We start from the raw sequence: 26,488 nt of genomic DNA, 5'->3' as shown, positions 1-26,488 counted from the left end.
ATTTACTGTACAATTATAAAACTCGTCCCGACCCAGGAAATTAAGTATTTTGCCATTTTATAATAATTCCTATTAGGTTTCTTTATAAGAAAATGTGGCAACGAGTGGCGCCACACGCAATTTTAGTTTTTACCATTAATGATGTAAAAGTTATTTAAAGTTATTAGAGGTAAAAAAATTCGGCCACGGTGGCCGAATTTTTTTACCTCTAATACCGTGAAAAAGTGTAGGTGCGGACCGTACTCGCTACCATATTTTTGTTCCCTGAAATTTTGTGGCGCCTCCGGCTCCAACGGTTCGTTGGAACTCTGCTGTAGAATCATCATAATACGCAGCCAAACCCGTACGTTTTTCTTTCAGATATAACGTATGCGGTGTGTTTCCTTTCCAAAAATGTCGATGGGGATCGATGCCACCCTGCCAGAAACTCTATTATAGGCCAAAATAAATGTATACTATCATCGAGTAACGTTGATCGGCGGCATTTTTTAAAAAATACACGTAAACACCAAAGTTTCGAACACTAGTATTCCGTTTGACGGCGCCGGCCTAGACGTATTTCCTGCCACACGCTTACGGCCCCGGAAATTCCTTTCTGCGACAAGAGTGCCAAAATTTAGAAAAGATGAAACTCGTCCGATCTTCCGAAATTACACAATTCGTAAAACTGTATATGTACTATCTTAATTTCCCACTGATAAATTCTAATGGTACGGTGGTCCTCTTTGCAGTTCAAACCCGATATTTTCAAACGCTTTGCAACTCTTCACATCCATATTGCGACTTAATAATAGCCTACTACTTTTGTGTATGCCGATTACATAAATGCAATATAAAAATTCTACAGAGAATAATTGACGATAAGACAAAAGGAAACATTCTCGATTTAAAATAACACACATCTTTAAAAACGGCGGAACTCTGATACTTCGTAACAAAAAATTTTACTTTTTTGCAATTTTGGATTTCTCCAGTAATGAAAAAGATGACCCTTTTTTGGCCCACTTCCGTTCGAGCATTTGTCGCCGAGCCAATCGGCCAGTAATACCCACGTCCCTTTATTCGTACACGTAACTCCATTCAAAATCTTGGTCTAAGTACGGGGATTTTTATTTAGTAAAAATGGAAGCCGATAGAGATCTTATCTGCTACAGTTTCTTCCGCAGTAGTCCGCGGTTGATCCGACTTCGTTACCGCGTTTAGATTCGTCTACGCACTACGTAAGTTCTTACGTAGACCAATCTAAAGGTGATAATTTTGTCGCATTGGCCACAACGAACGGCGACAAACCAGTTTCCGTTTTTACTGCAGTGTTACGCGCCGCCACTTGTATTTAAAATATTGTCGAGAAAGGTTAGACGTTATCTGTACGACCGTTCCGATTTTCTGACGCACTCGAGAAAATCTAATTTTCACTTTGCTCTCGAGAAAATCTAATTTTCATTTTATTCTGTCAAGAGTGTAACTGGCCGGAAATCGGATATTAAAAACACTAAGTGTGCCAAAACTTGTGAAACGAACAGTTCCGTAATAAACTACGACAGATCCGACCAATTACGGAAATTCGACACGGAGGTATTTGACCAAAGATCAGAAATCGTTATAACGAGATTAAGAACTGTAGGCACCGACTAGTAAGATCATAACTATGCTCTAAAACATAAAACACATCCCAACGGAATATAGCGTTTAATAGCCAATGTGTACAACATTTCAAAAAGTAGAGATTTGCCAATTATTGAGTTGGCCCATAAGTTCTGACGTTTTTCTTAAGTGAAAATTTTGCGTGAGAAATAAAATGTTTTGGCAATACATTTTATGTTATTCGATAGAGAATTATGTGCTCTACAAAATAGTGTGTTTAGTTTTTTTATGCTGATATACTTTTTGTTCTTTTCAGGTCAATAATGGAGTGTAAAGTCGACAAAAAAGAGCATTTTCGACACCTTCTGCTTTTTGCATTTAATCGAGATGCCAAAGCCACAGCAGCTGCTCGAGAGATTTGTGAAGTGTATGGCGAAGAAGCATGCCTCTTAGGAAGGTGTCCAAAATGCTCTTTTTTGTCGACTTTACACTCCATTATTGACCTGAAAAGAACAAAAAGTATATCAGCATAAAAAAACTAAACACACTATTTTGTAGAGAACATAATTCTCTATCGAATAACATAAAATGTATTGCCAAAACATTTTATTTCTCACGCAAAATTTTCACTTTAAAAAAAACGCCAGAACTTATGGGCCAACCCAATATATTGGACTGGGGACTAGAACTTTCTACTCTAAACATTTTGAAAGCCGTATTACAAAATTTGTTCTATCATAGTCTCGCTACTTTGTGTAATTTGTACCTTTAAATATTCTTTGCCGTTAGCTAACCAAGTCGTTCCAATCGAGTAACGTTAAAATTATGTCACGTAATTCGATTTTACATTAATTTCAATTTTTAACTCTGATTCTATATTCGGTTTATCTTCTTTTTAATTCATTCCAATTAAAGCAAAGTAGTTACAATTGCGGCTTTGAGTTCTTCAGCATTGGATACAGTTTTCCTCCATACACATACATCCCTAGCTATTAGACCCCATAGATTTTCTATGGGATTCGAATGTGGGAATAGCCAGCTCGATCCACCACTCGAGCACCATTATCCAGTAACCACCGATAGAGTTCGCATTGTGGATAGGTACGTGTACATTATCTTGTTGCAAGTGCCGCCCAGTTTTTCTCCAAATGGCAGAAGATGCGTATCCCAGGGGTTTCGACGCTGGACTGCCTTGTCGGGCCAGTTACCAATGCTAAATTTCTGATCCCCCTCCTCGCCCACGCTTGGCAAACAAAGACCCCATCTCTCCTAAGATCGTGCCGAATTGAACTTTTTTCTCCTCAGTCTAAAGGACTCTGTGCCATTTACGTTCGTGACATTTTATCTTTGGTCTTTTTTGTTGATGATGCTTCTCTTGTTTATACACTAGATGTTTTGTTGATTTTACCACCCAGGAAAGTGTGGACTTGTGATCGTCGTCAGGTCTTTGTGCATTATTATTTTCCGGATAAGTGCCGATTTCTGCTTCCTAATTGACTTGGAATGCCACCCAGTTTGTTGTTTTTTTCTTTCCGTCTGGCACACTAACTTTAATATATTTGGCTATAACAGGACAAGATCTCTCTGGCTGCTTTGCCATAGCTCTTGCATGACTTCCGGCCGACGGGAGTCCATTAAAATGAAAATAGAATAAGGAATTCTTTTATATTCCTGTCACTAGTTTTTTGACTAGCGACAGGAATAAATGTAAATAAATGTAATAAAAATTTATAATTTCAAAAAATCAAAATAGCCTGATATTTTTGCAATACCCTGTATATTTTTCATTTCCTTAAAAAGTATCTTTATAAGTGTGTATTTTAAAATTGTCTTTCTCTGTTAATATTTTTTAAACCAAGAAAAATAAGGCATACTAGTTAAAAACAAACTACATATAATGTTCTTTTTTTGTGTAAAAACTATAGATTCAATTTGGAGTATATAATTATTTTCTATTTTTTATAGCTCAATAATTTGGCCTGTATAAATTTTTTAAAGTCAAATATGCCTAACGTGGCATGCAGAAATGGTTTGCCCATTTTGGAAGAACTTTTAAGGCTGCATAACATATTGCGGGTTGCAGGAGCATGCGCATTTAGTATGCATGCACCAATAATACACATAAATTCTAGTTAGAGATCTTTGTCGAGAAAGATGGCAGAAATTGTTCTTAACGGATAAATTTAATTTTTCCGCTGGAAATTTTACCGGTTTTGTATTTCATCCAGCCTGACCGGAAACCACAGAAGGCCATGTGTAAGTTTAGGGCGGCAAGTTCCCCATTCCGCAGTCTATTCTGCGCGCACAGTTTCGGTTTTGTCGCATTGCCTCGTTGTTCATGTTTAGATTTGTTTGACAACTAATTTTCCTCACCCTGCATAACACTGTAATTGGTGATTGAATTTTTTTTTTCAGAAAATTGCCTCAGAAACAATAAAACTGACAAAAGAATTCATTTTTGAAGTGTAAAATCAGAAAAGAACAGTTTTCTTTTTTTATCCTCACACCACAACAACACTAGGCCATGCCAGAGTAAGGAAACAGAAGGAATACTTAATGATTCAAATTTACGGGCCTGGATATGGCACCGTTGAATTTGCAGTCGTTCTGAAATTTAAAGATTTTGAAAGGTCAACATTTATCACCAAATTCCAAATGGATCAACAAAACAAATGTGCCCACAGAGACTGCAATTTGCTAACAATGGCAAGACAATAAGGGCATGGCGTACGTAGCTTTGTCTTGATTCAAAACTATTTTAAAACTGTACGACCCATACGTTGAACTCTACAGGAACTTTGTCGAATTTAGTGTAAATGTATTATATATGATGCATTTAGTGTAATTTATGATTAAAAAAATTACCTTTTGCTTTTTAGTTAATGGCATTCTCATCATATATTTTTCTTCATACCTAAAATAAAAAATTTTTAAATTAATTAATGTGAGAAAATATAACACATTTAACTAATTTGATAATTAAGTTATTAAGCTTTACAAGCAGAACTTGCAAACATATTTCAAAACTAATTATATGTTAAATTTTGTAAATTATATATATATTCCCAATATCTGCAAAGAATAAAAAGTACAATCAACAGATTTTTAATACAGTCAAACCTGTTTTTATGTGGGGGATAGGGACTGCATTAAAAAAGACGCATTAAAAAAAATCTCACGAAACTTCACGAATGGCTGTAAAAAATAGTTTTTGCAACACAATTAAAAAATATTTTTTTATGCGGTCAACAGGGACCGCATAAAAAAAGTCTCACATAGAAAATAACTCAAAACCGTATGAAATAGAATTTATTGACAACAGATGTCAGCACTTGACTGCATCGTCTGGTCTATCGTCTGTTTTACATATTTTTGTCCAGGTGGTGTTTTGTTGACTTAAAAAGTAAATTATTTCATTTTTCGCATATTCATGCAATAATATTACTATAATAAGTGCATTTATGCTATAATAAGTTTATTTAGCTATAATAAGTCAATGTGAGACATGACGAATCGCACGAAACTAGTCGCCAACTATACCGCACAAATAAAAATCGCACATAAAAAGAGCGCATAAAAACAGGTTTGACTGTAATTTACAATTTCCAGATGACACTTATATTTTTAATACCATATTAAATGTTTAAACAACATTATATGGAATTAATTTAAAACAATTTGGGCTGGTTAAAAAGATATTACAGTAGGGTCCCTCTCCGTTACCACCTCCAACGTACAACCGTGTTTTTGGTCCATTTTGTATAATTTGACCTCGAATATGTGACCATCTGGCAGAGTCTAAGCTGGCAGTTACTTCAAATGCAACTTCTCTGTTCTTTTTTCAAACAGTGACAAATTAAGACCTTCCGGAGCCCATAGAAACCGAAAATTTGGGCCTTCTACATAATTTGGGACCCACTAGGCAACATGCTTCAAGTACCCAGCGGGCAATCCGACACTGTTTCCGGGGTACTATTATGGTTATCACTAACTGTCGAAATGTAAACTTCTCTATGGTAATAAGAATATTAAGGTGACTGGCAATCTGCATTTGTTAACACAACCATAAATTCCTTAAAAACTAACATTTCACCTTACTCAAAAGCCTCTGTCAATAACTAACCTTTCAAAACCTTTATATTTCCAGCAAGTTACAATGTTTACTTGAGTGAACAAATGTTTTCAAATCTCCACTGAGATCTGCTTCAGGTTCGATGGTGTTCCAACCTTGGAATGCCAGGAATTTGAATTTTTAAAAACCAATTAAATTCAAGTGTTCGAACTTTAATACACAAAATTTCAAATATTTATGTCATACTGTGATATATTGGGCCCCAGTCCTCATACTAATGTTTTAGCTAGAAATTATGTGAATAAAATGTCATCAATGTTGGGGATCTTTCTCATATGCATATTGCCATGCGTATGATATTGTGTTGTTGTCCTTGTAGTTCATGCAGTTCCCTGTTCTGTTAGCTTTATATATTTCTAGTTTTTCAAGTGTTCTTATGTGATCAGTATGGAATGATTTTGTTATGAGAACAGCATTGTCCAAGTCCGCATATATATTCAGGTCTGATGCATATGTTGCCAGTGCTATGGTGTACTTACCCTTATCTATGACATATTTATGTTCTTTTAGTCTTTTTTGTAATGATCTTTTTGTCAATCCTATGTACACTAAGTCTCTATGAGACCTGTTATCCTTGATTGGTACTCTGTACACCCCTGGTGCCCGCATGTTACTTGGCTTGTCTTTGTCATTCCTTAGCAATGCATATATTGTTGGGTTCTTGTGTATGCTAGTTTGATCCCTTTCCTTTCTGCTATTTCCTTATATAAGTGATAAAGGGTTTTGTTGTACTGGATGAGGATGCATTTTCTATTAAGCACCCATTCCTGTTCTGGAAAGCTTTGTTCATGTTCGTCGCGGACTCCTGTGTCTGAAGTGTGTAGCTCCCGGGTTAACCTACGAATCATGCTTCTCTTGTATCCGTGAGCAACTGCTATATCCTCCAGGCATTTGAGATCTTTGGCCGTGTCTTCACTTCTGGTGTTGTGCGTGAATGCTCTTTTTATCAATGCCGTGAAAGCAGCTATTTTATATTGATATGGGTCTTCTCAGTCCACTGGGATATATAATGGCAAGAACCCTGGTTTGTAGTATACCTTCGTTTGTATTTCTTTTTTGTAGAATTGCATGGAGATGTCTAAAAAGTGTACATACAAGGGCGACATTTGGTCTAGTTTGAGTGTGAGCCCATATGGGTATGAGCCCATATTCATGGCTTTTAAAAAATTGTTGACATTTGGCTTTTCCATACCACAATTACATCATATCTATATATCTCCTGTATAATATGATGTCCTGTGTAAATTTTGGGACGATCCTTTGTTCCAATTGCCTCGTTAGGCAAAGTTACTTCAAATATCAAGGATTCTCACAGAATGTCTATGTAGATATTCTACGAATATCTTTGATGTTTGAAATTAATTGACTGAAAGTTATTAACAACACTCAAAAAGATTTTGACAAAATAGTAAATCATTAAAAAACAAATTACTAATGAAACTGTCTTTACTTTGATTGCTTAAAATATCTAAAATTTTCATGTCAAGCAATCTATTGTCTTTGCAAGTTGTTGCAAATTCTGTAATACCGTATTTTGAAATAAGAGTTATAAAAGACACTGCCTGTTTTGCGCCCATCCGCCCATCCACCACATGTGACCACTTTTGATTTTCCTTCAAGAGTGATCACAAATGGGAGGTTGTACTGTATGTACTCATAAAATTCAAAATTAAAACAAACAAGTTTTCTTTTAATAGAGTATAGTGTAACTTTTTGTACAATGCCTATTTTGCAAGTTATCTTGGCAGATTGATTGATTAAAATGGATCACCCCAGATATGCAAGATATGTTCTATAAGTAGTAATTTAAAAAAATAATTAATCTCTTTGTACTTAAAACACTATCAATCTAGTGTCCAAATTCGTTAAAGTATCATTTTTTGTCAGTCACCAATTCAAATTCATTGATGAGTATTGACATACCATTAAGGCTAACTACAGTTAGCCATAAAAATGAATGACTTTTGGAATCTATTAATTAAGTATAGTTTGTTGGCTGCAATTTGAAAAAATTGTACATATATAAATTTCCACTGTCATCCAACTGTCTGTCTTTCTTTAATCTCGAGAATGGAGTTAGATAGATGAAATCCCAGACCAGATATGGAAACCTTAGGGGCAGGAGACCCCAATCAACCATATATCAGGTCAGTCCATAAGTTTGTGAGCATTTTTATGACCTTGAGAAAAATCTTGTTTTGCTGTTAAAAATGTCAGTCTAATGTGATAATTTTTACATCGAAGTGTTAAATTGGATCTCATTCATATAATACTGTTCAGAATTGTGAACATTTCAGTTGTTTACTTTCGTTAAAATGGAAGTAACCGACGAATATAAAAGACACGTTTTATACTTTTTATTTTTAAGTGGTGAGAATGCTACAAATGCAGCCAAAAAAATAAATACTGTACATAATCAAATCGTAATTAGTTCAAGGACTGCGCAGAAGTGGTTTGAAAGATTTAGAAACAATGATTTTAGTGTGGAGGATAAGGCTCGTACCGGAAGATCCGTCGTCGAAGTCGACGACGGATCTTCCGGTACGAGCCTTATCCTCCACACTAAAATCATTGTTTCTAAATCTTTCAAACCACTTCTGCGCAGTCCTTGAACTAATTACGATTTGATTATGTACAGTATTTATTTTTTTGGCTGCATTTGTAGCATTCTCACCACTTAAAAATAAAAAGTATAAAACGTGTCTTTTATATTCGTCGGTTACTTCCATTTTAACGAAAGTAAACAACTGAAATGTTCACAATTCTGAACAGTATTATATGAATGAGATCCAATTTAACACTTCGATGTAAAAATTATCACATTAGACTGACATTTTTAACAGCAAAACAAGATTTTTCTCAAGGTCATAAAAATGCGCACGAACTTATGGACTGACCTGATACAAACTTCCGATGCAAACAAAAGTCATGTTATTTCAATTCAAAACTTCCCCCAAAAGCAGTTAATAGATGACCAGCACGACTCTGTTGTTGAAGGAAAAGTATGACTTACAGGGGCAAGCCAACTACTAATAATTTGAGGTAGAGCATATATTTTTAAATTTTAAATTAAATAAATTAAAAATATAATTAAAAACTGCAGCTCTGCATTGTGACGATGTCACAATAAATAATTGCTTGTTAGAATTTAACTTATTCACGAATAATCAAAACATAAGTGTTACAAAATATATACTCATATTCATAATTATTAAATTAATTAGTAAAAAAAAACACTACCATAATGTAGACTATATTACTGGCCACAATTATATACATTACAGACAACTCACCCCAAATGGAATCAAGAAAGGAGAGACAGTGAATACTGTGAAATTAATAAACTGAATGAACTGATAAATATAACTGTTCATTCAGTTTAACATTCTAACACATGCACAATGTTTCTAGTATTATTCTGTAAACAAAATGTTCTGTAACAAATATTCTAACTTAACATTCTCAAAAAGCAATAATTCAATAATTATAAATAGAATCTTAATGAACTTCATTATCAATTATGGATGCAATTCATTAAAGACAATTCTACATAATGCAAAGAAAAATTTCCAATTATATTTATTTAAATATACAAGGTGCGTGGAAAGTAGGCATTGAGAAATCACTAATTTTTGTAATAATAATAATGCAATCATAAAATTTGTGTATGCCTGTACATCAATAAATGGAATTTTAAAATATGCACATCAACAGTGCGAACAGTAACAGAGAGGCACACAGAAAAGTGACCTGTTCACGTTACGATCCCAGGTAACTTTAGGAAGCTGGTGGATGGCACTGGTGTCTACAATGAATTTTAAGATGTACACCTGTATTTCCATTTAATAAGGTACACAACAAATAATTTTCATCGTCACTACATTAGAAATATAGCAATTTCTCAATGCCCAATTACTCTCCACCCACCCTGTACTGTACATTAGATAGACATATTATAGATACACAGTTAAAGTATTATCATTAACAATAATAATGATGGTTTCTTTATTCACATGGAATTTAAATACTTTTTATTGTATTGTTTTCCTGTGGAACAATTAAACACTTACAAATTTTTTTACATTTTATAATTCTTAATTTTATATTTAATTGTAACCATGGATCACTGAATAGGCAAGAGACAAGAAAATTAACATTCAGGCGTTAAACTATGTACCAATATCGTTATAATTACTAGCACTTTCAACGTCTTCATCAGGTAGATAATAATGGTTAAAATCCTTTTTCGAACCAAAAAATTTTTTGAAATGAACAAACCGCTTTAGAACTTTGGAACAAGATCAACAATGGAACTGAGCGAGAAGAAATTTAAACATGCACGCGTGGTGACGTAGCGCATGCGCTATAAAATACTGAGACGTGGAGCTAGAGGTGTTGCCTTAATCTGTTATATAAGTTGACCCACATAACAGGTAAATCAAGCGTGGGTGTGTTGCACAGATTTAGTGCAGCGGTAAGAAAGGCCTCCCAAATAAACACGATGCTCCTGTTATTACAATGCCTGAGCATCACCACCTGGTCCCACAGCGAGATGTATAGGTGCTGTAACACCATTCTTGCTAGTTCGGTATCACCTTTGCCTGCCCTGATGGAAAGTTGGTGTTCGGAAATACGACAAGCCAACATTCTAGTTGTCGCACCAACATGGTGTGAATACCGGATGTAGTATTTTCCTTTGGGATAGAGTAAACTCCAGACCTCTCTAGTACGGAGGTAGCATCCCTGTCATTACACAATAGCCTCCTAAGATTTGGCCGTGGGGAGACTGGTAGAAAAAGCACGTGTTGCCAAAATACTCGGCAAGTATGGATGGTGACTTGGCCACAGAATGGTAATACGGGAAGGACTACCGCGCATTCCTTCGGAACATGTAATGCCATGGCAGGAAAGAGCGATCTTTTGACCTTGTTTAAGAAGTACCTGTACTTGGCATTAGTGTACCCTGCCGCATTTACTGCTGAGCGAATGGCATTAAGTTCAATGTCGACAGCTGTTTGATTGAAAGATAACAAAAAAGCCCTTCTAATTAATGGGGCGATAGCTGCATTAACATAATGCTGCGGCTGGAATGCTGTAGCAGGGATTAAAGGTGGTATGCAGCTGAATTTATGGAACACGGAGTACGATAAAGCTCCCTGGGATTTGGAGATGTTTAGATCTAAAAACACAACAGCCCCTTCATTTTCTTTTTCCCAGGTAAAGCTGATGGTAGAATAAATCTTCATGAGTGAACTTTTGAGGGTGAGGAAATCCTCCTCCATGTCCTGCCAAGCTACAAGGATATCGATCTACATATCTGAGGTATAACAATGGGTATGCTATCGTGAGGGGGAAATTGAAGACCCTTTGCTCAACATGCCTCATGAGTAACTCCGCCAATACAGCAGAAAGAAGTGAGCCCATGGGGACCCCTTTGTTTCTGTAGGTATATCCTCCCATTAAACCGAAAATAATTGTTTTCGGAAATAAAAAGCAGGGCATCACGTATCTCTAAGACCTGCTGCACTGTAAAGCACTTCTTGACGAGAAGAGTATTTGCAAGCATGACAGCCTCGAACTGAGGAACCGAGGGTTAGAGTGCAACAACATCCAACTTGTAAAAACTATACTCATTACAGGATAAGTTACCCAAGACCGAAGAAATTGATGTTTTTGCCTCAATGGAGGAAGATGTAACCCAGGGGGAAAGAGGCAGGAGTTCACTTAGTAGCTTGGCGAGCACCTTTTCAAGGTGATAGGTTGGGTGAGTCCTTTTATTAACCAGCAGCCTCGATGGCCAACCCTCCTTATGAGTTTTAACCTCAAAAAAGAGTCTAGGACACACTACGTTTGACGGAGGACCCACGCGCCCAGGAAGAGCAGAAATACTAGGAAAAGATATTATTTTCTTAGTCTTCCTTAAGACAGTAGGAGTTGGGTCAGACTGCAAGACTACCGTGTGGGAGTGGTTGAGGAAGTCTGCGGCCCTGGCTAGAAAGTCGTCTTCTTTACATAGGACAAATTTCTTTTCCTTGTCCGAGATCAGAAGTCATAAATTGGACGTCTCCAAGTACTGCCTTACAGGCAGTACTTGGAGACGTCCAATTTATGACTTCTGGGGTGTTCACAAAGTTATTGTTGTCACTCATGGAACACTTTTGAGAAGTGAGTGTTGAAACGATGGAAAGCTCCATACTTGGGAATTTGGTAGCAGCTTGACAGTTCTTGAGCGCTGATAAGATCGCCAGGACCGCATCCGAGGCACTGGTATCGTGTGGTGGGGGATATACTTGGGTTCCCTTTGTATAATCTTGAGAATCCGGGGAGGAACGTGCTCCTCCGTGTAATTGTAGAACGGGACTGGCTGCGCTTGCCTACGTTGCCTACGTGTAGCCTCCAGGAGCCATCTGAATTTCTTATTTAATTTCAAGGCTATCTTTTCAGCAAACACTGCTGCAATACTTTGTAGTTTTCCCAGCTGGACGTACAGAGAGGCCGGGTAGCAAGCTTTTGTAAACTGTTGATGGGCGAGATATAATTTTAGCTCCACATCGGCTAGAGATTTACGCTTACATTTAATTAACTTCAAAAGTAGCGATTTCTCCACATTCAGCAGGGCACTTCAAAGGCATGCAGGAAAGGCTGTTTGGTTGATGGTGATGCACTTCGGGATTATGCCGTGTCCTCTACACTTAAGTAAGAAGATCAGCTGGGCATGTAACTTATACCACTGCTTTTTCAGATTTAACATGGTAAAAAAGGTTGTCCGTTGTCCAGAATTCATCTTAAAAATTAATTGTAATGATGGTGGACTTCACGCCGATCACTGAATAGGCAAGAGACGAGAAAATTAACATTCAGGCGTTAAACTATGTAGGAATATCGCTATAATTACTAGCGCATTCGACAAAACTATTTTCATCTTCGTCAGGTAGATAATAACGGTTAAAATCCTTTTTTCGAACCAAAAAATTTTTCCCAACTAGTTTCGTCGAAAGCGCCAGTAATTATAGTGATATTCGTACATAGTTTAACGCCTGAATGTTAATTTTCTCGTCTCTTGCCCATAATATTTAAGCAAAATATTCTGCTTGTGAACATTATCCAATTGACAAATCTTGTGATAAATTATACAAGTTAACAAATAATAATATCCCAATTTAAGAAATCCAGAACTTCAATTTTCTTCATAAGAATGGTATCAAAGGTATCTTCAGACTCAGAAGCCATCCTTAATCCAAAAATGTTTGTATTTTGACACACACACACAACACAACGTAATTCAAAATCATTTCATTTTGGCATTATTCCCAAAAATACATCTAGATACTTATCAATAAACTCTTAAAAATTTCTTCTGTGCTAAACTGTTTCACAAGCACATGGAGTCTAACTATAAGAACTATTTCACATTCTACGCCATATCAATACATTAAGCTGTATTGATCAGCATCTGACTGACTTTTAAGATAACATTTTATACCATTAAAATTAAAAATTTTGCACAGAAATATAGAAAACATTAAAATTTATTTAAATTTGACTATTTATTTACAAACTGACTCAATATATATAAATGAGGATATTTGTTCTCTATGCACTCCTAGGCTGTTTAACCTATAGGTATGAAACTTGGCAGTTACTATCAACATACTTCTAACGTAGATAATGTCATACATACCACCCCAAAATATGGATTGAATTTCTGTATATAAATTAATTTCTGTTTATATTTTATTTGCTGTCTTTACATGTAGTGCCATCTATTGGCAAAACAATTTAAAAATAATAAACTAAATATAATTTTTAAAAAACAAATAAATAAATAAATATTATATCCATTCAACTATGACAACAATGATATAGCACGAAGCGGATACGCTATATCATTACTACAACCGGTAGCACATAGCATTCACCTTTGTGGAGTCAAAAGTGTTACACTGTGAAAACTATATAAGTATTTAATTCTCAGACCTAACAACTCAGGATTTTTCATTTGTGAATGGTACTTTCTTAATTATTATAAGTACCCACCGGCAGCTGAATGGATAAAACCACAGAACACTGGTAGTTCACCATTCTGCTGGATATGCACAAACCCATAACCATGTGGAGTTTTTGAGGTTTTCTCCATGTTTGTAACACTTAAGTAGGGGCCAATTTCCCATAAAGTCCTGCCAGGAGGCACTTCCCCTGGCACATCACTCACGTGTTGCATTGCCATAACCAAATAAACCAAACTACTTTTTCCATAAACTGACTATTTACAAGGACATATTTCCCATGTAGTTTATAGGCATTCTGATGTTCTTAAAATGGGTTTTACCACATACATTTTCAAATTTACAATTAATAAACCTGGGTGTAACAACTTAGTAATTAATAAAAGTACTGTATGCGTGTTATCTACCTTAAGAGTGCATATTAAACTATTCCAAGTAAATACTTACATAGAAAAATTATGAAGTATGTTAAAAGTTAAATAAATAAAAACAGAATATGTAATAGAAATTATAATTTTGTCATAATAAACTATACTTATTAAAAATATTTTCATAACTCAAAACTAGCAGATCTTTCTCTTGTAATCTTAAACAATGCATTACTTTTTATGAATAAAGTTTTCAAACAAATTTTATAAGAGTACTAGAGAATTTTACCCCCTTATTCCCAATATACACTACTTGTAAAAAAAATTTTATGATGATTCATCAATTCCCAATGCCCTATTCCTATTTTCCTTACTTATGTATAAAGTTTGTCCATAAATGTCTTGCTGCACTTTTATTTATATATATGGAGTTAGTGGTCGAGCAGCACCAGGTCATCATTCAATAAAGGTGGGAGACACCAAATTTTGATATTTTTTATTTTTAGCAATAGGGTCAATGCCACATTATCCAACAATTTCAAAACAATGAGCGGGTGTCCACGAGCCGTGAGGTGGGTATTGGTGGCAATGTGCCCGCAAGTGCCATGAACCGGTCATTGCAATGCATGATCTATACGAGGCAGTAAGCCCATGGTGTGTATTATACAGGGTGGGCCAGCGAAAACGAAACGGCAGAGTGTTCGTGTTCGTCCAAGCAAAGCGCTCGGACAGGTCGATCTTTTGCTCCAGGGGACATCTTTTGCAATAAAGTTTTTGCGATTCTGAATATTAACTAAACAAACATTTCTTTCGAAATAAATGTTTGTTTAGTTAATACAAAATAAATGAGTTTTTAAAATTTTTTGTTCTCTGTTGTATTCAGAATCGCAAAAACTTTATTGCAAAAGATGTCCCCTCGAGCAAAAGATCGACCTGTCCGGGCGCTTTGCTTGGACGAACACGAACACTCTGCCGTTTCGTTTTCGCTGGCCCACCCTGTATATAAAATAGGTACTATTGTCTTGCAGGCTTTGCTCACTTGTTCAAAAATTTCATGACAATTCATTGATTCCCAATGTTGCCATTATTTGGGGGGCAGAAAAAGACAATGCAACAATTTTAAGCTAAGTATTTTATATAGAGACAGACAGAGTAGATTTGCCAATGGCAGAACATAAATCTTTAAGATTTTAATTCATAAATTATGACAGGAATTCATTTTTCCTAATTAAGACACAATAATATAACCATTTACTAAAATGTAATTAAAAGCTGTTTATCATAAAAGTTTATTATTTTCTGAATAGCAATAATTAATGTCTGTATCAATAGAAGAGAGCTTATCTAATAGACATAAGTGATTTTTTTCAACAAAACTCTGTACTTACTCTTGCCTTTCCTTCATTTCTTTATTTCGTTTTAATTTATGATGGCCAACTGAATCCTATTTAAAAAAGAAAGATAATTTTACATTCAATTTTACAAGTCATTAAGAAACCATATTGAATTTATAAAGTATTTTGTGTGTAATATTTCAAAAAAATTAATTATAAACAAATTTAAAGCAGTGTTTTTATATTACTCTATTTAATGCTTGAAACATTCTCTGAAATTTTTTACAGTCAATGACTATTCAATGATTAAAAACAAAATATTTTATATTAAAAAATTTGTTTTGAAAAGGAAATACATCCTTTTAACTTACATATTATTACATTCCATATAATCAGAAAAACAAAATATACTGATAATATTTTTGGATTTGTCATTTCACAACTATATTGATAAATATCACAAAAATGTTCTAATATGAATGTTTGCTTAATAGTATTATTTATAACTGTAATTCTCACTTACTATACCAGGGCTGGCCAAACCTCGTCTTAACAGGAACCATATATCATTATCAAAAATACAAGTTTCAATAAAGAATGTGGCTTTTGTATTTTATATAATGGATACATATTCCGGTATATTTACTGGTAATTATAATTAAATATATGGAAGCTGCAGTTTGGCCACCAGGCTATATTCATTTCAATTTAATATATGACTATCAACAATATATCTTTATATATTTATAACAATGATTTGGAATAGAAATTGAAAAAATCAAATTTATGATGCAAAATTAATAACATGGGGCAAAATACAATGATTTGGCACCAAAAGAGCCATATAAAATATAGAACAGAACTTTATTGTTTGGACCTTCTTTCTCAAAATACAGATACTTAACACAACATAAACTGAACTATACAAATTCAATAATAATCTACAATTTAACTTTTTTTGTTTAAAAATTATTAGAATATTACCCAAGAAAATTTTGTATTTTCTTCAATAGCATAATACTTTTTAAAACCTATTTTTTATTATATATATATTAAAAAACTTAATTTTCTATTTCCAAGTAGAAGACTTGTATTTTTCTATGCTAAATCTGTTTATTTGTACATCGGGCAAATTCTATGGGCTTGCTGAGCATGCACTGCATACTTAAGAATTTTTGACTGTTAATATACTTTTTATATGACAACAAATATGCCAATAATAATTTAGTCTAACATGTAAATTCTTTTATCATTTGTGTTTGCTTTTACATTGCTTTTGAATTTGCGTTGACAGCTAGCGGCTAGCCGTTTTAAGTCAGTGCAATGCTTGCAGAAATTCGATTGCTTGCTCCTGTGGAGGTTTGCCGCAGCAAACAGGTGCGCCATTCAAAGCATTTAACATGGTCAGATTCTATCGAAAGCTTGCAGTACCCAGTCAGCATACATGTATTGTGTACAGGGTGGATCTACATAGGGACTAATAGGGCTTAAGCCCAGGGCCCACAAAAATTGAATTATCATCATAAATTTTTAATACTTTTTCATTATAATATATTTCATGTGTAGATACAATAAGCTTTTTAACAGTCCATACTTTTTTATTCACACCATATAACATTTCTTCCTATTGTTTAGTGCTAGAGATAAGCCTATTATTCTTGTTATAACTTTCAATATGCCCAAAAATTTTGGTTAGGATTCGCCTGTTGTATATGTACTTTTCTTTTCAGGCTGCCATGCATATATAATTCCAGCTTCAATTTTAAGCAAAAGATTTATAATTCAGATTTTAGTTTTAAGTTGAAGAAATTTGGTTTCTCAAATTCTCATCATCAAATGTGCAAGAAAATTATTTAATAATCACATGGTCAAACTTCCATAGTACAAAGTTCTGTATTTTAAATTTTTCTGTCAAAAGTTGAAGTCCTTTTACATTTAAAAATATCGCTATTTAACAGTTTAATTTCTGCATAAATCCAAGTTATATATATTACTAAATATTAAAATTGGTTAAAATAATAACTCATTATGCCTGTCAGACAGCCATTATATTACAATACAATTACTATACTCATAATGAGACTGAAACATCTGTATCCAAGGAGAACAGCAATTTTTTTGATGCCTTCAAAACTAAGAAACGGCTTTATTTCAAAAAAACATTTCAGGCCAAATTTTCAATTATGCAAATAAAGTTAGAATTGTTTGTTGAAGTGAAATAGCTTTTAGTAAAAAGCAAACTAAAAGTACAGAAAATTATTGTCTATTTTTCAATATAAATGCATAAAAGTATTTATTTCAATCATAACATTTTTTTCAATTTCAATATAAAACTAGTATAGCACCTTCTGTTTGATTTTTTCATATAAAATGCATGTGATACTCTCATTACTAATGTAAGTACAAGGATCATTTTGTGGTGAATAAAGCATAATTACACCACACTGTGTTTTGTTTTCACTACTAGAACATTTCCTATTCAAAGAATTCTTTACATGGAAATTCAGCTATAATTAGCATAACATTTGATTTTTAAATTAAACAATGTTATACATTCAATAACACAATACATGTTTAATATAAGTTCTTCAAAACAAATACCACCATTTTTAATTACTGTAATTATGTTTATTATTACCTGAGAAGAATGCATTGTATACTAATTGATAGAGTAAATGGTTTGAATTTTCTCTACCATCTGCAATCAAATGTATTTTTGTGGGCTACCTCTAGAAAGCAGTGTTAACAAAAATGGTAACTCTGCAGCAGAGCATCATGTTATGCAGTTCACAAAATCAGAATCAATTATCATCGTGCAATGTGAGTTTTGCAGATAATTTCAAAGTGATCCACAATGTAAGGCAAGGAATCTTGTTGAATAATGATGACCGAGTCAAAGTTTGCAGACTGAGAACACAAAACATCTTTTCTATTGTGGAGTCACCATTTTTGTTTACGGTGCTTCCTATAAACAGCATACAAAAAACATTTGAACGCAGAGGATTGATAAAACTGAAACAGTTTACTCTATCAATTGGTATGCAATGCACACTTCCAAGTAATAATTAACCTAATTACAGTAATTTAAAATGAAAGTATTTTTTTGGAAAACCCTGTTACAGGGATTAATTTTACCTAAATATCAGTTTAATATTTTGCATCGAAATGTTATTTATTTTAATGAATTACAGTATGTCAATTAATTATTATTAATATTAAGAGACAAACTATACAAAATTTCAATTTAATACTGTCTCTTTTAAAATAAGAAATAAATTAATTCTGTACCATATAAATATGTATTAATTAATTTGTTGAAATAATTAATATTTTGTTAATTTTTAAATCAGTTAAAATTCGTGATAAATTTTGATACATTAATTAATTCCACATAAAGCTTGCATAATAATTTCTTGTTAGCAACTAATGAGTAATTTTAAAATTCAAAAGTATTCCAGATAACTTAAAGTAAATAGCAGCTTTCCTCATAATAAAACTGAAACCAAAAAATATTTAAAACGTTTTTTAAATAAAAAAATAATCTAATTCTTCATTTTATAAAAAATTTAATTATGCAAAATTGTTAAATTATTCAATGTAGAATATTTTTTTGATATATGCTCTATATATAAAAATATTTAAAAGTTACCCATATTTCTTCTGGTCCTTCATCAAATTCTCTTTTCAACTCTTGCATTATACTACTGTTCAAAACTCTTTTCTTAGCTTTATCAAAAAGTTTCTTTCTCTTAACTTCTAGTGTATCATCTCCATCTATATACGATACAAATTATTTAAAAAAAATTTTTAAATCAAATGAATTATATTAGATAATTATTTCTTAAAACCATTTAATTTTAAAATAAATGCTTTACCATAATGCATTGGTAATAATTTAGGAGCCACATATACTTTTGATTTTTTTGTTTCATTTTGGTCTTCATCCTCCTCAGAACCAGACATTTCTTCTTCTTCGCTTTCCTGCAATATAATCAAATTACATTTGTGTGTACATCAATCACTACATTTAAATTTTTATCTTAACTATTTTAAGAAATTTAATCTTCTTCACATCCAAATCTTCTTAAATCCAAAACACCACGAAACTTAACATTCATGTATGTAAATATTAAAATTTGATAACTAGTATTATTAGCAGCAACTTTTAAAAAATTCATTCTTCTGTATAAAAATTTAATATCTTTGTACAAATTATTTAGTAGCTACTATTCAGAACAATATAACATACAAAATTAATTTGTATCTAATTATTAACTTACCCTAATTGTAGCCAGATAATTTGGCAGATTGTCTAGCTTATACAAAATTAAACATTATAACTCAATTATTAGTATTAACTTTGAATAAGTGCAATACCATTAATGATAATAGTTATAAAACATATCCCTATCAAACCACCTTATTAAATGTCAACAAACAATTTTCTGTAATAAAAGTATGTTTCAAGTTTAAAATCTGGCAATATTTTCATAATATGCAGAAGATCAGAAATAATATGTTAAGTGTTCCACCAATATTGCTTAATTATTCCAGATAAAGCTGATGACATGAATTAATGAATGATAAATATCATACTAAAATCTACAGTGGATGAAGACATCATCTCATAATTGCAGGTATAGTAGCCTTTCATTATATTATTCATATGAATATATCACTCTATTTTTGTCTTCCAAATATTAAAGTATTTTAGCCGATAATTTAAAAAATCAATTTCCATTGTATTTTTACTAGCACCCAATCACTGACCTTGAAACTACCACTATATGAAATACGACCCACAAAAGACAAGTCGGCATGGAGATAGAAAATAAACAAAACAGATGAATGGATACATTAGTTATCTCATGCCATCTGAAATGTGCTCATTTGGTTTGTCTCTCAACACATGCAATACAAGGGATTACTGTATTACATTACTGTAAATGGTCCTCCTCTCATAAAAAAACTTATTACATATAAAATCAATTGACATAATTTTAACATAATACAACTATTTGTTCATGCACACAATATAATTTTTAAATTATTACAAATTATTTCCAATTTATAATGATGAAAATAAAATTCTTATTACAAAGGAAAACTCACTTATGAAACAAGAATTTGGCTAAGCTTTTGTTGTTAGTTAGGGCATATCAAAATAGGATTCTATACCATTAATAAGAAAAACACTTTGTAATGACAGGAAATGGTGATATATTCAGTGTGTATACCAGAAAACATTTTTTTCTTGAACTCCAGTTAACATTAAAAATGTTTAACAGATATAAAATAGTGCTAGATGATTGTGAAATCATCATAATACCAGGCTGACATTTTTAATTGTATTTTATTTATTCTGAATTAATGCTGAATCTGAAACTATGATTACTTTTTTTCTCTACAGTTTTTTCTTTATTTTTTACATGACTTTATTACAGAAAATGTAAGATCACATGAATATTATACACATTAGAGGGTCAGAGTGATATATTATTGATCTCATTTTATCATAAGAATTAATTCTATACCATAATGATTGCTCTATATAGTAAGGTAAAAATTCTGAATTGCAATCATTTCACTTTTGGTCCATACTGGAAATTCATGGGGGTCTGCAGCCTCTAAACTCTCCATATTTGGTCTTGATTTACATGTATCTAACCTTATTTTCAAGATTACTGAAGAATGGATGGACAGATGGACAACAGTGGGACTGTATACATCTCAATTTTCAAATTGCAGATGTATACAGTCCCACTGTAATTAACAGAATTCTTATATACAATATAAATTTAATCTTACTGTTTCATTCACTGTTGGAAAAATTTTAGATCATTTTACATATTGATAAACTTCAAGCAAAGGTGCATGTTAGCACACTTCTAAAAAGTACTTAAAAAACAAAAACTTTAAAATATAGTAAAGATTAAATATCAAAAACTATACTCTAAACATTTTAAAACAAAAGCAGCATTCTTTCTATCCCAATTCTTTTTCACTTCATTTCAATTTTTTACAATATACCATAGAACACCAACTGTAAACATTGAAATGAAGTAAAACACTGTAATAAGCATGTCACTTTTGTTTTAAATTTAAAATGTTTAGAGATAGTGTTTGACATTTAATCTTTATAATATTTAAATTTTTTTAAATGTACTCTTTAGAAGTATGTTAACATGTACTGTACATTTGGTTAAAGTTTATCAATACATAAAATGACCTAAAATTTTGACAACAATGAATGAAACAGAAGATTAAATTTATATTGTATTTGATATATAACATTTAAGAATAACTATGTTCTTTTTTTTCCTATAAACCTTTTAACCTATTATGGCAAATTAGATCTTACTTTTCAAATCCATATTTATGGAATAAAAAAACTTTCTTTTTCAAAAAATACAGAGAATTTTAATGACAATAATAAATATTCAGAACTGACCATGGATAATTATGTAAATATTATTTTTTGTCTTTGTATAAAAAATGAAATTATAATAAAATTAATAAAAATTTTGCCAGATTATAACATTTTCAAAATTTGTCCATCTGTAGTGTGTGTGATTCAATTTTTTGAATGTCTTCTTCCAACCATTAGGCCAGTGGTTCCCAACCGGTGTTCCGTAAGCATCTCCCAAGTGTTCCGCAGATTTAGTCGCAAAACGGAAAGTGTACAATCGTATTCGAGCCGCCGAATATCAAAAAATTAAAATCATAAAATTTTCATAAACTTAAATATATATGTACGACTCGTACTTATGGAGTGTACTACTGTTTCGAATAAGATAAAGGCAATGATAAAAACTGAATGAAATATGTAAAAAACATCAGGCACAAGTTTCCCATTAAAGTTATTTAGGTATATTTTTTCTTGTCTTAGAATTGGCATTAATAATATGAGAGATTTTGAATTATAACTGCTCAATTCTAATAAAATAACTGATGACAAGCTTATGTATTTCATATTAACGTAAGTAAGTATTCCGCTAATGAAAATTGCTCACAAAAGTGTTCTGCATCCTAGAAAAGGTTGGGAACCACTGCATTAGGCTAACGTCAGATGAGTGTAATTTCACATCCATCATTTTTCACATGCGTCACAGGATTGCATAAAACATATGGAAGCAGTCAGACGAATGTGGATGCGAAAAATCACATTGCAAGGCACAGATGGGTCGCTGAATCGCCCACAATAATCTCTTGACATTGTATGACCCATTGCACATTGAGAGATACATTCCAAGCTTATGGTTGTCAGATGAGTATGAAAAATGACAGATGCGTTAACACCGTTTCAAAGAAGTGCAGGGTCGGTGTCGTTCCTGCCAAAGGTACCAGAGTATTTTAAAAAATGGACATCTATATAAGTAAAATGATCATACAAATTAGTGAGGGCCAGAATTGAGAGAAACTTTATTTGAACTTTATAAAAACAGAAATAAGTAAAGGGAGGCAGGTTACAATCAAACGGACATATCCAATATTGCCTGTGTCTTTTTTTTTTTGTTTTTAAATATTTCTGTACATAAAAAACAGCACATTACAATCTATGAGAGCATGTTGACATATACACATCTGAAATGAAACTGATTACCAACACACTTCATGAAAATAGCACTCGTTTGATGACCACCTTTCTGTCCTTCCTGAATTGAAAAGACAGTGTCCATGTGTTTTCACGCTCGTCTGACATTAGCCTTATACAGTATCTTTCTTTTTAACTTTTACAAATATGTAATTAGAAGTCTGTTACATTAAAAAAACATAAAACAATTCAAAAAATTCTGCATAGAAAACTTTATGCAACTAATGGGTTATGACAACTGAGAAGAGACTTCAACATATGTAAATGTCTAAAATGCATCTGAAACATTAATAATGGTTCAATCCAGTTTATAAGAGATGTGATTGCAAAAGTTGATTTAAATGAAAAAGGGTTCAGTTAAACATATGTCAAAGGAAAAGCTATTTAAACTTTATAGCATTCCCTAATTTAACAACTTCAAACTTTATAGCGATTTAAAAATTTGTAATTAATACAGTGTCATAGAGCATGGAAAACATCATCTTTTAACATAACTTTACAAATGATATGTATCTGTTTTCTAGTATAGAATTTTTACAATTTCAACTGTAGAATTCTTTTAAAAATACTGACCTTGTTCTGAATATTTCCAATATTAGGTTTCAAATGAATGGGATCATTGGGATCTATAAAAGATGAAATTGTTATCAATGTGAAAATATTAAATAAATATTCAATTATAATACTTTAATAAAAAATAAAAGAATAAAAATTAATGGCATTTATATCATAAATTAATCAGATTTTTCCTTTGAAAAATTCTTAAAATTTTACATATTTTAAGAAGGAAGATGGCTGAGATGTGACAATGGGTAATCAAATAAAAAGTTTACATACAAACAGTAGACCAACATGCAATATCATGAGCCAGCTATGTTTGTTGCCTACTACATGTCACAAAAAATTTTAAATACTTATTTACTATAGACTCAAGTTAGAGCATTTGAAACACCTCACTCCATCTGACCATTCTGTTATGTATACGTTATGGACAAAGTGATTAATCGAGCATTATTCATAATGACCAAAAAGGGCGGGCAGTGTAATAAATATTGATTAATTTATCAAATTGACCGATCATTATGAATACTGCTATCACCTAGTTGGGCAAAGTGATAATAATACGTTGAGAGTGATCATCCGACATACACTAGCCAATCAGCACTTGCATCTGAGTTGCGCATGCGTATTGCGTTTAGTACAGAATTTGGCGGCAGTCATGACTGTTTGTGCTCTCAACAGATTCCTCCCGGAGGGGAGCTGCCGGCAGGCCGCCGATTGTTTAACGTCATGTCACTACTTATTTATTCACGGTAGTTCTCGAACACACGTATCAATAACTAGTATGTATCAATACCTAGTAACGTTAAACAATCGGCAGCCTGCCAGCAGCTCCCCTCTGGGAGAAATCCGTCGAGAGCACAAACAGTCGCAACCACTGCCAAGATGGTGCACATAGGTAAAATTTTGCCATTTAATTAATAAAGTTAATAGTACTTAGTTTTACTTTAGTTTTAAAAGATTACATGTTCTTTTTAAAATACTTTGAAATAATTCACAAAAAATAAATATTTCTAAATGAAATAAGTGGAGGTTTTTTTAATCAAATTTTAAATTCGGTACTAAACACGATACGCACACACAACTGAGTGCCGATTAGCTAGCGCATGTCGGATGATCATTCCTTAACTTATTATCATCACTTTGCCCGACTAGGTGATAGCAGTATTCATAATGACCAGTCAATTTGATAAATTATTGAAATTTATTACAATGCCTGATTTTGTTGATCATTATTCGTAATGCCCGTATTAATCACTTTGTCCATAACATATATACAGAGTAACACAGACCATCAATACACCCCTTTTAAAATGAAGTATACAGAGTTTTACAAAAAGCCAAAAAATTTTGACAAGTAAATTAGTACAATAGACTCACCAATCTGGTCCACAATAATCCAGCCTCTCAATTGTCCAGTTTATCCTCTAGTGTAATTGCATACATGCTTCTGTTTTCACAAAAATGTTAGTCATGTCACACAACCTGTTTCCCTGTTTTATTTCTATGCACATTATTGCATAGCAGCACTTCATTCTTGCCCACCTGCCTCCATAAAGAATCAGCAATGGGACATGACCATTCAATGCCTTTAGATCCACACACATTCAGTAATTCAGCATCACGCTACTCTGGCACAGCTCTGTGCAATGAACAGTCAGAGTCTACTGTACATTTTATTAAATATTGATATTCAACTTCCATTACTGGCCAGAAATGGATTATTCAGTCCTTTTCCAGCCAAAACTGGAAGGTGAAAACATCACCATTTGATATTGTGTATCTGATTCACTCACTTATCAAAATTTTTTGGATTTTTCATGGAACTCACTTCTCTTAATTTAAAAATTGATATATGGGTGGTTGTTATCCTGTATAATGATGAGTTGAGTGTCTCACTCAAAATGTGAATATGAGTGAAATGGGATGGCTATTGTTCTAGTTCATTTAAAATAAGATGAATCATTTTGCTAGGCTTATCTTTATTAGCTATTTTCAGATTTTACAAACATTTTTCAGTTATCAATCTCAACTCTTGAGAAATGCATAGTTGCCGACCATTAGAGTTTAGCCCTGACTAGAGCATTTTGTATGCTCTGTCAGTGGACAAGACGCTTTTCCCTTTTGTCAGTGTTTTTAAAGAATTTGATATTATCACAAAAAAATGTTTGTGATAATATCAAATTTAACGAGTCTAACACCAAAATATAAGGTGAAGACATTGTATGTTTTATTACAAATGACTAAAGCAAACCAGAATGATGTTCTCAAATTCCTTCAATTGGGAAAGAATCAAGATTGATATTTTTATATATGTATGTTGGTATATGTATGGGAATTTTAGCTCAAATGTGATAATTTTAAATGGCAGATAATTGCATCTTCAAGTCTGGCAACTTTAGTACACCATATTGGTGGTTAAATCAATTATGGCTGACTCATCAGTGAAAGGAAACAAGTTAGTTTTACAGTTATACCAAATTATTAAGCAGCACTACAGTTTCTCTGCCCAAAAAGAAAGAAACATTTGATTCATCATTTAAGAATATATAGGCCATATGGTATGAACTTTCTCAAGGAAAGAACTATCATCAGCCTTACTATTTTACAAAGATTTGTAATCTTTGTAAAATAATAAGACTGATGATGGAAGACAAAAAAGAAAGATATTCAGTATGGTAAGGAAAAAGCAGATAGGAAATAAATAACCAGAAAAATTATTGTCCTTAATAATTGCAGTGAAAGTCAATGTACTCCTGAAGCTGACTGATGGCATCTGTCTTGAATACATTGTAACATAACAAAAGAAATTAACAAAGCAAAACATTGCATAAAGGCATATAACAGGAAGCATTCATCATGCAATATCAAGATTCATGACACATCAAAATGGAATACAGTGGGTGATC

The 26,488-nt window shown here is 32.7% G+C and overlaps 1 protein-coding gene across 1 annotated transcript in view; it reads right to left on the bottom strand.

Moving 5' to 3' along the window:
* LOC136990521 (neuroguidin) overlaps positions 1-26,488 on the bottom strand; it is a 50,447-nt gene that overhangs the window by 5,858 nt on the left and 18,101 nt on the right. Inside the window, exons 5-9 of the mRNA XM_067288928.1 lie at positions 23,592-23,644; positions 19,300-19,405; positions 19,074-19,198; positions 15,479-15,534; positions 4,450-4,498 (exon numbers count right to left, since the gene is read on the bottom strand). Of these exons, the coding sequence (XP_067145029.1) occupies positions 4,450-4,498; positions 15,479-15,534; positions 19,074-19,198; positions 19,300-19,405; positions 23,592-23,644 (389 nt within the window). The remainder of the gene's footprint in view (positions 1-4,449; positions 4,499-15,478; positions 15,535-19,073; positions 19,199-19,299; positions 19,406-23,591; positions 23,645-26,488) is intronic.

Source organism: Centruroides vittatus, unplaced genomic scaffold (assembly GCF_030686945.1).
Source record: "Centruroides vittatus isolate TY-2023 unplaced genomic scaffold, ASM3068694v2 scaffold_944, whole genome shotgun sequence".
Classification (NCBI taxonomy): Eukaryota; Metazoa; Arthropoda; class Arachnida; order Scorpiones; family Buthidae; genus Centruroides; species Centruroides vittatus.
This window is presented reverse-complemented; position numbering and strand designations above follow the sequence as displayed.